The 11349-nt window shown below is 32.6% G+C and overlaps 2 protein-coding genes across 4 annotated transcripts in view; one reads left to right on the forward strand and one right to left on the reverse strand.

Moving 5' to 3' along the window:
• Npc2b (Niemann-Pick type C-2b) overlaps nt 1–10170 on the forward strand; it is a 39958-nt gene extending 29788 nt beyond the window's left edge. The window contains exons 2-4 of the mRNA XM_014428752.3: nt 2008–2121; nt 3089–3288; nt 9956–10170. Coding sequence (XP_014284238.1) covers nt 2008–2121; nt 3089–3288; nt 9956–10042 — 401 coding nt within the window. The 3' untranslated portion in view covers nt 10043–10170. The remainder of the gene's footprint in view (nt 1–2007; nt 2122–3088; nt 3289–9955) is intronic.
• Nucleotides 10171–10599: 429 nt separating this feature from the next.
• BBS1 (Bardet-Biedl syndrome 1) overlaps nt 10600–11349 on the reverse strand; it is a 64725-nt gene continuing 63975 nt past the window's right edge. Inside the window, exon 12 of one of the 3 annotated variants that reach the window (XM_067049087.1) lies at nt 10600–10955. The gene's annotated coding sequence lies outside the window, so the exon portion shown is untranslated. The remainder of the gene's footprint in view (nt 10956–11349) is intronic. The other 2 variants (XM_067049086.1, XM_067049088.1) reach the window with 2 other exon arrangements.

An 11349-nucleotide genomic window follows, 5' to 3' on the forward strand; every position in this document is an offset into this window, starting at 1 on the left:
ATCCTTACACCAAGCCCAGAATAAGCTTAGTTCTTTGGATAATTTATTTGGGTATTAACTATTGCGTTTGGTAGAGGGTGAACAGATAAATGATAAGTTGAAATAAAGGATTTACTGCTTTACTGTAACAAAGTAAGATAAGCACTGTTGTATTTATGAATAGTTAGTTTTGCACTTGTAACTGTCAATAAATGTTTCATAACACTGGTTGATAAATTAGGTGAAATAGACGCTATGTTTTCTGATAAACACAAAACTGTTAAGGTGAAAAGGAAGTAAAAATAACAACCGGTACACTAAGTAAGAAAAATAAAACATACTCCACTAGCTAAGATCATCATCACACTGTTATCTCCAATCCAAAGAGGTTATACTGCAGTAGTTAGGTATTACCTCTGCTAGCAACAGCACACTTAGAGATTCTTACACTGTTGAAATACAGTGAGTTTTTATATATAGACATATATAATACAGTAGTAATAAATATATATAACATAGTATAAAATAGTAGATATACGAGGATTTATCTATTCTCCCTACTATTAACCAGATGGTTTTCTTCCCCTATCTCCGACTCAAAATTTAAAAATTTAGGTTTTTTTATATTTTGGTTTTATTTATTTCCGTACGCGCAACCAGGCTAGTTGCGTTTGGACGCTTTGTTTAAATCTTCTAATAACAATTATTACCCAACAACAACTCTATCATATATTCTTTTTTTTTTTTTTTTTTTTTTTTTTTTTTAATTTTCGCTCTCAAATTTTCTTAAAAAGTTACACGATGTATTCATCATCATGCATACAAATGTAATGTTTTAACTAAACACACTACGAACACAAGGTCGTATGTTTCCATATTTGGAGGAGGATTGTTTGTCAAGGATATTTGTCTCCTTTTACGATATTTTATATGTTTGTTATAGGAAGAATCAGCAGCATTTTTTTTTTCTCAATCATATTCGTTTGCTCTGGGATGGATTGGATGAGTATCTTTGGAAACTTGGAACTAACTCAGTCTTTCAAATGATAGACTGCCTTCAAGATAATTGTAGCATAGAAAACGTCAATTAATAGCTATATGTAATATATTAGCACTTAAATAAGGCTTCACTTTATCATATAGTACAAATATAATATTATAATTATTAAATCACAATCAAATTATTAGTTATCACTACAGCAAAGGTAAAAAAAAAACTCCTTGTTCCCTCAAGGTAACAGAACTCAGGCTGTAGACTATGTTCTATCTTTATATTAATTTTATCATGAAAATCAAATAAATAAAAAAAGAAAGAAAGTCCACTGATATATTTTTTTAATTTGATCTAAATCAATCCGGAGGCAGGATTTATGTCAGAATTTTCAATTAAAATTGGGACAAGGATGATGGCATTGATCGTCAGTCTCATGTTCATTTTTCCGCAAAACCATCTACGAAGCTCGGAAAAGTATTATGAAAAAGTGAAAATTAAACAAGAAACAGCTTTATGTACTTTGTTTAACATGAATTAAAAATAATAAATTTAACATTTTTTTTTAAATATTTATTTATTGCTATTTACAACTGTACATTATAATACATTTAGTAAATCTGAATCCGGTTAAATTGGAGTGTTACAGGCGTGTAGAGAAACTACCCAGTGGCAGCACTCTAATGACGTTTTACATCAGCAGTTCTCGTGGCCATCTTCTTTTCAGGCGCCTCGGAGGATTGTCAGGAATGGAAGAGAAAAATTTAACATGATAAAAAAAAATTCAAAAATTGTAAAATATTTAAATTACCTACTCACAAAAGTCCAATATTCCTCTTAGAAGTAGGGTTAGAAAGTACTTGTAAATTTTCCGTTTTTTTTTTCAATCAATGAGCTTTTTTTCATCTTCTATTAATAACTTAAATTACAATGTGTATATTATTAAATGTGAGAGATCAACTATATTTTTCATCAGAAACAAACATTAAACAAATAATATACATAAAGGATTAATTTATATTATAAATTTGTTCCAGACAGTAAACTAGCACAGCTTTCTGACAACGAAATCACAATAAGTTCGTGTTCCCAACCACCATGCACTTTAAAAAGGAATACACAACCATCTATATCCATTAAAATGAAACCAGGTAATTTACATTTTGTACTTGTTTCATTTTTAATTTGTAATACGGATTTATTTTGCCTCTGATATATTTTTTATTGTAGATATAGATTTTATTGTAGCTCAAACTGAGCTACTTTTATTATTCAATTTCTGGTTAGATGTGTATTCATTTAATTGTGTTTTTCTGTTATTCTGAAGAGATCAAGTCCCAAAATAGAATTAATTTTCAATTCATTTCTAAAACTATAGTATTCACATGATAGAATTCACCTAGATTAGACTTTTTCAATATTTTCCAACTCTTATTGCTGCAATGATCAAATTTTGACTTTTATGTGAGAATTTTGACTTTTCATCATCGGTATTTTATACGAGTAGTACTAGATATTTTATAGTTATTCAGTTTGTTCGGAAGGATGCAGATTCATCGTATCGTATTAATTGTTTATCCACATTTTTATTCACTTGTTAATTTAAAAAGGACAAGTAGTGGCTTACATACTGCAGATCGAAGCAAAGTCATAATATAACTTATTTTTAACTTTTCTGATTTCGATCTGGTATTTCAGTAGCAATATAAAGTGTGAAAAAATAATTTATACCCATTCACCAATGTTGAAAGCATGCCAAAACTATGAATACATTTAGATTAATTCTAAGGAATTTATAATTAAAACAAAACATTATTTTAAAGTGATTTATCATGAATTTCTACATTTTGTTAAAATTAAATAAGAAATCCCAGGACTGGAGATAGATATATTTTTGGAACATTTTTCCATAAAAATATATTTGTTTGGGCGTACATTTTCATTTATTAGGAGAAATTATTTTTAAAAAACATCCCTACTAATATTGAAGACTACAGATATTTCTTGATTGATGATTGAGAAAAAAAATTGATATAAATGCACAAGAAAAGTGTTATTTAATGAAAAGTTACAGTGAATAGATAAGTTTGTAGTTAATCATCTCCTTCTATTTTACAGAAAAAGATGTACCAGGTGTTACCACACAAGCATCTGCTTATATTTTGGGTGTGCCTTTTCCTTTCCTTGGTGTTGACGGAACCAGTGCATGTCCCAACATGTATTCTGAAGACGGAAAAACTAAAGTTGGATGTCCATTGAAAGCTGGCCAAACCTATCAGTATAAGAATGAATTTAAAGTATTACAAATATATCCAAAGGTAGGATAAACGTAAAAGTTTATTTTTTAAAATTATATTTAAATCAATTCAATGTAAAAGTATATCACAAGAACATTTATCAAGCTTTACTTTGTTACTATGAATTGGCTTCTTAATTTTATTATATTGTAAATTATTAACTCCCTTCAGTATATTAGTTTATGATCAGAAGATCATCTTTATCGTGCATCCTACACTCATTGCTAGAGAAAAAAATGTTTTTGGCGAAATAGGTGTGGCGAACGGACTACCAGTCATCCAAAATAGACAATTTTCCATTTTGTCTTTAGCAATATTTTTTCTAATTGATCAGTAACTTTAAATCTTCTAAGAATTAAATTAATAGAACTTTTTTCTATGGTTTGTTTGTTTGTTTGGCTGTTCAGCGGCGCCAAACTTCATTGGTCGTCAACGCCACCAACATCCCACTTAATTTTGCTAATATTCGTTAAATTCTATCTATTTTCCGATTTGATTATTTTATATATTTTTTTTTTAATTATTTTTTTTTCTTCCCATCAAGTTAAATTTTTGTCAGTAAATTTTGTGATTTCAAAAACCGAAACACCAATTCTATTGCCTTATCATCGTCTCCAATGGTTTTTGAGATATCTTGGCTTAGTCCCAAGCTATTGAGGTGTGGTGTAAAATATGGGCATCGTTGGAAATCATGGCTTCTATGGCATTTCACGACATTCCAGCTATATGTTGCAAAATGAATTACTTGGTATAATTATCGACAGAAAATCTTCTTAGAAGTGAATTAATTTAAACTTTCTATATCATGTTTCACGACTTTCCACCTATATGTTGCAAAACGATTCACTTTGTATAAGCTATGCCATATGAAAAACTGTTGGCTGGGGAATTCCTTCATGAATGGCGTTTTATGTCTCTTTTAACTCAAGATTAAAAATTAGCTTAATTTTTTTTTATAGGTATTGACGGATATTTCTGTTTTCCTAGCGTCTTAGCACCTTTCATAATAATCATTATATTGTAATATTTCTTTTTATAATTATTATTATGGTCATTATGATTATAAATATTTATATATTTCTTAATATAATTTGATAATACGTGGTATGCACATTATCGAAACAAGTACGCAATGGTATCGTTAAATCTAAACCATGTGGTAAGAGCTGTCTTATTGAGTTATGTTCCACAAATCATCCTCGAGAGTCTGATAACATGGAGTATAACATATTTTCAATAAACGTATTCATTTATGTTCCTGAACACTAAGTGTCACTCGAGACTGTAAAATGTGTATCTCGAATAATTTTTTACTTTTATTAATAATTAAAACAATAAAATAATCCACTGAAAACAAATATTCTGCAACTACCCCACAACCACAACATTATATGAAGGATGCGGTTTTCAGATAATTCATTTACGCACATAGTCTCAAGGCAGTAATAATAGCAAGTGCGCACTAGGAACTCTTAAATTAAATAATCGATTTCAAAAAGGGAAATGATGAATGAAACGTGGGATTGTATCTAATAGATTTTTGGTTTTAATTAATTTTAGATATGCTAATGATAGTTATGTATTATCAGCCTCTACTCCCTTCCTTTCCGTACCCATTTGTCTTATATGGCTAATCTAAAAGAATATTTTTCAAATTAACATAAAACAATCAAAAAATAAATTTTAAAAAACATAAAATTGTGATCACTTTTCACTGAACACAATGACATTCTTCTATATTTTGATTTTTCTGTAATTCGTCATCAAGAACTTCCCTCTGACAAACTATTAATACTGATACATCAGAAATAGAATAATCTATATCTAATTTAGATATAATCTTTCTCCATAAATTTGATTGCCACAAACCACAAGAATGTGAACTTTTGACAATCTTGAATTAAATAGTGGAAGATTGTTGATTGTCCGTGTGTATAGATGAATGGAATATGGTCCGGGTGCGGTAAAAAAAACTTCAAATAGTAGAATTATACTATTTTATTGAGCCAACTATTTTTTTTTACCGCACCCGGACCATATTCCATTCTTTGAATTAAATAGGTGTAACCAATAGGTAGCCCTTTCACAAAAACTTTTTGAAAGAAATATAGGTTATTAAGAAAGGAACAACTTCCATAACTGTGCTATATAACAATGCCGACTTACTTTTAAATTGTACAATCATTGCAACAGTCAATGCTTACATATCGTGAAACAACCAATTAATATTTAAGAATGGAGATTTTTTAGCCTTCTGCTTCAATTAGTCCCCATGATGACATGATGTTCCCAAGCCTCCTTGGTAGGCTCCCACGCTCGGTGCTGACTTCTTAGCCAGACATCACTTGGTTGGCCGTGGAACCAAAAAGAAGAAGACGCTCGCTGTAAACTCAAAAGCACGCGACCAGTCCCGCGTTCGCTATCTTGGCTTCCAATTCTCCGCTTACTCCCTAGGTGGTGCTGGGGTTAAGTGGATATCATAGTGGAATATGGCGCCCCCCTCTAGTCCTTATGAATATACAGTCCAGCGATATAACAACTCAACAAATGATACTCCAGTGGACTGAACATACATACCGCCCAGCTTAAATTTGATGAGGGTAAATTTAAATTTGACCTGTTTTAGCTCAGCAATATGTCAGTGTGATGAATAATATTGTTATCAGTGGGGGAAGAAAGGCCTTATTCTGTACAAAAAATAAAAGGAAAATAGTACCCCTATTGACGGAGAAAAAAAGAAAGAAAGAAATAAAGGAGAGAAGGAAAACAAAAATAAAATCTTCAGAATTTGACGGAAAAGTAAGTAACTAAATCAATTCCTCTAGTGAAAACTCAAATGCCCTAATCGGGACGAATTTATTAAAGAAAAAACTTCTCACCTCGAAAATCGTTCACAAAGTGAATACGATCCTCCTTCCGGAGGGAAGCTAAAGAACTTGTCACTCTGACAAGGTGTGATCCCGAAGGGGTCCGTACGATACCATCCAGACCGGTAGATGATGTAGATGATCCTTCAAACCGGGCAGTGTCCCACCAATGATCTCTTTGCCAACAGTATTACTAAATCACCTATCTTCATCCCTTTATAACTTGCGGTCCACTTCATCCGTTGTTGCGGGGTGTGCAAATGTTCTCAACACCACCGCCGCCAAACAGACAACATTCGGTGCTGCACACCACGCCAATGTGGAGCGCGACCATAACCGTCCTCAGCACCACTAGGTTCCGGAATGGTGGTCAAAGGAGCTCCTATGAGGAAATGACCGGGAGTGAGGAAATCCAAGTTATGAACATCCCCCGAAAGTGAGCAAAGTGGCCTTGAGTTAAGAATTCCTTCAATACGAGGAAATATCGTAGATAGATCCTCAAAAGTAAATGGTTCCTTCCAAAACAAACTCAATAAGAGTTTCTTAGCCGATTTGACGGCAGCCTCCCACAGACCACAAAAATTGGGTCCTGGATGAATGGGTCCATGAAAGGAGGGATGAATCTCCACGTATTGCCTCTGGGTGCTAGGGAGTGAGCAATGTTATCCTCGTTTTTAGCCATCAATTGAAGCATATCCTTCAAGAAGCGTGAAGCTCCAATAATGTTGGTTCCATTAGCGGACCAAATGGAATTTGGCAAACCCCGCCGTGCTACAAACCTCTCGAGAGACATGAGAAAGGCAGGAGTTGACAATGACAACACACCCTCTAAATGTACAGCTCGGGTGGTCATACATATGAAGATGCAAAGGTATACCTTGCCCAGGGCTGCATTTCGGCGATTGGACTCTTTTATGAAAAAAAGGCTCGGCATAATTTATTCTCGTGGAGTAAATCGGGCGATGGTCGAGGACGCGCTCACTCGGAGGTTCTGCCGCGATGGCTTCGCGTTGCAGATATCCAGAAGCGGTTCTTTAAAAGGGCGAGCGTAAGTGTATGTCCAGAGTGAAAATGTCTGACATGGATACCACCCACGATCAGTCCTGCCAGATGGGAGGTTCGAGGTACGAGCATAGCTTAGATAGCATGCTTTCTAGAATAAGGAAGTACAGAATTCTCCAATCTACCGCCCACCCTGACAATCCCCCGGTTATCAATAAAGGGAGAAAGGTTGCGCAGCTCATTCGGGTTATTTTTTCTTCAAAACACATGTTGAAGACTGTGTTGAGTAGGGTGGACCAAAATCTGTCTGTACATTTGTACTATGTCTGCGCACAAAGGAATATAATATAACCTGAATATGGTTAGAATATTCGGCAGAACTCTTTGAAGTTTTGGGTTGGCCAGCAAAGTGTCCTTGAGGCTGATCGATGGTGAAGGGCAGGAGACATCAAATACCACCCTCAGCTTTGCTCTCGATCCTTGCTGCCAGACCGCATGGAGATGTATAATATAATTAACTGGTATTGGAGCCGGATACATGTATTCCTTTACGAAATTTTTGTAACATTGTTCCAACTGAGTCTTTAATCATTTTCTTTTCTAATGCGAAAAATCTTTTGGAAGCAATCTCTCTGTTATCACTGGGAGAATCACTATTAACAATCAACGGAAGTTTGACTATGTATCTTCCTTTTCCAGTCCTTTAATGATTCTTCTCAAAGTGCTCCTAGCAATAAGAGTCCTGTGGAGAGGACCGAACGATAACGCTTGGCTCCTCTATTTCCCAGAATACCTGGAGCTTCTTCTCTATATTGCCGTGGAACTCAGTGAATAAGGAGCTTCTCTCGATGGGCAATCATGATTTTGAGTTCCATGAAACACGAAACTTTTAAGTCATTTCATAGTTTGGTTTCAATTATCCATTCGTTATAGGAGATGTAATTTGTTTTATACAAATGATAAGAAATTTGTCGTTCACTTATTATCTTACATTGGATTTCAGCTGTTTATCATATTAATTAATCCAATCGCATTCGATATTCATATATTAATAGAGCTGGTGCAATATTAATCAGAAACAAAATAGTTTTAAAGAATTACTTTTACTTACTTATGTATGAAATATTAGTCTAGGTAACAAAGAAGATCTCTAGAGTCCAAATAACGAAATCTCACAGAATATTCTGTTTCTGTTTGTGTGTCAAATAGGACTAAGCTTCCCATTAGGCAGGGACTAGACAGTTTTTCAGGCACAGGTAATTGGTATTTTGTCGACAGCTTCATGTCCGGAAGTCATTAGCTATGAAAAGCCAGGTACCTTTTCAGATAGTCAGTCTTCTAGACCTTTAAGCCGTTGAATGATCTAAAGTCATCTCTAAATTGGTGGGAGAGTGCAAGCAGGCATTGAAGTGAACAGTGTGCTTAAATATGTTTAAGCTGATGTGGTTCCCTACACATAAGGGTTTCACTGACAATGGGACAGCTGACCAGCTCGCTAGAAGTGGGGCTGAACCATCACCCTTTAATGGGGCCCCAACTAGGGACACAACCTATTCTTAGGTGTGTCTAAAATACATCAGCGTAAAGAAGTCCTTGATTGGATATCGAAGAAAGCAGGCAAGGAATTAAGGGAATTTGCAGGGCTGAAACAGGCCAAGATACTAGTAAATAAATCCATCACGCCAAGTGGGTACTAGGCCTAAATAGAAATTAACTCTGATGGTGCATTGGCTGGGGCGGTATTGCAGTCCCGGCGTCTTCGGGGTCTTCCGGTGTCCGCGGTAAGGGCGGAAATCAGATAATGAGAACCCCCCACCCCGACTTCATATAAATTAAAAAATGAGCCGAAAAATTCGGATTATTTAAATCCGACAATACGCCTCACCATCTCCCATTGTTATCAGTAATAAACAATGAAAAGAAACTAAATATGACAAATTAAATAAAACGAAAACTAACCATAAACTCTGGCCACAATGAAAACTAAAGAAGTTGAAGTGAATCCTAATAAAATTCATTTTATGGAGGGTTCCAATGAAATTCCAATTGCTGTAAGCTCAAACAAATGTATTATGCCACCTTTAGACCTAAGGGAGGTGCAATTTCTTGGTAGAAAAAAAAATTCTCCATAAATGGATATGGCACATTTATTGAACTAGGCGACGTATATCAATTTAAAATTTTTGTACAAGTTTTCGATACATAATTTTGATTGAATATTTTACTTTCACTAATTTAAGTGAACATTGTAAAGAAATTAAATAACTGAAATCTTACATAAAATTTTATGGACATAAAATATGAAATGAGATCCCTAGGTAACACAGTGAACCTGTCACAGTGAAAAAATGAACGATGCAATCTTTGTCATATTGACAATCTGAAGTCACCACAAATAGATAAAGGCAAAGTTTAGTGTGACTTCATAAATCTCTCTGATTTTATAGGTTAGAAAATCAGGCATGAGGTTGAGGCAGACCTCAGCATGTGTTTGGAGCATTAGACAAGACTAGGTTGTAGGTCAAGGATAAAAATTTTGTTATCATCATTATTATTAAAAATGTAATTAATTTAGTGAAAGAATATTTTTAAACATGTCATACACGCCTACAATGAATGATAATTAAAAAAAAAAAAAAAGTAGAGGTTTTTGTCAAGTATGCCTCCACTCCAATAGTTGTTATTTTACTCTTTTCTTAATTATAATCTACAATGTGTAACTGGAAAATTATAAAATATAATTAGTATATAATTATATCAATCCTATATCATAAATTATAAAGTATTAATAATTATTATATTTATTTAACTCTTTTCAGATAAGAGTCGACGTCCATTGGGCTTTAACAAATAATGTCACTGGAAAACCTATGCTCTGCTTTGAAGTACCAGCAAAAATTGCGTAGGCAATCTATCAATAGATGATGACCTCCAGCTTCAATTGTTTAAAAATTCTATATTAAATGACAATTTTCCAAAATAGAAAAATATTATTAAATCTAAAATTATAATTAAAGTGGTTGATTATATTTTATTTTATGTGTAATTCAACACCTGAAGCATTTTGTATATGACCAGTTTTGACTACATATTGTTAAATAAATAATGATTAAACTTGCTTGAGTATGTATGAAAACTGGTTAGGTATTTACGTATTAGCCTGTCGACCAATTTTGTGGTAAAGGTTTTTAAAGAATTTTGTTTTCATAACCTAAATAATTGAATTAAAGTTTTTTATTTGTGATTGTATACCACAGCAGAATTTGGACATGGATTAGACGAAAATGGTCAATTATAAATGGTTAATTTGTAATTAACCTATCATATTATTTGGAACACTATAAGAATTTATAAATTAGAAAAAAAAATCATTAAAAAAAAAAATAAAAATTGATCAGGAAAAATGTGCCATGAAGTGTTAAAATATTACAAAATTTAAAAAGGAATATAAATATGGAAATTTAATAACCTAAATTACACATAAACATTATGAGGTATATTAATCTTACATAAAAATTAATATTCCACATACTATTTTAGAACGCAAGTTTGCATTCAACAATTGATATTATGAGATATATTATGAAAGATCACTACTCTGTGAACTAATAATAGTTTTTAATTTCTAAGTAAAACAAGATATTAAATTAAACAATAAAAAAATTAATTAATTTAAAAGGAATGAACTTATTTAAAATACAATATAATTTTAATTGGCGAAGATGGTCGGGGGGTGCGGTCAGCAAAGAACAACATAAATAAACAAAAAATATTTATTTATGCCGACGTTTCGACCTGAGTTTCAGTTCTTCCACAGGGCTATAGAACAAAAGAGATAACAACATTTAGAGAAACATAAAATTGAAAAGAAATAGTATACGAACAAGTTTGGAATTATACAAAATATTAAATTGAATCATAAATAATAAAAAATTGATAATTGATAATTGAATAATAAAAAATTGATAATTGATAATTGAATAATAAAAAATAATTGATTGATAATCAGGGAATTAGAAGGTAGCTGATTCAAAACAGTGAAAGATGAAATATAATATTATGTAGGTGAGAAGATATTTTAGAAAATAAGATATGTAAGTAGTGTCTAAAAACTGGAAAAACAAATAATGAATCTACAATTGAACAATATGACGGAAAATGAAATATAGTGCGTGAGTGACTTATATCTGAATTACAGTGTGAGTATTAACTT

This window comes from Halyomorpha halys, unplaced genomic scaffold (assembly GCF_000696795.3).
Source record: "Halyomorpha halys isolate HHAL.00 unplaced genomic scaffold, Hhal_1.1 Scaffold747.1, whole genome shotgun sequence".
Classification (NCBI taxonomy): domain Eukaryota; kingdom Metazoa; phylum Arthropoda; class Insecta; order Hemiptera; family Pentatomidae; genus Halyomorpha; species Halyomorpha halys.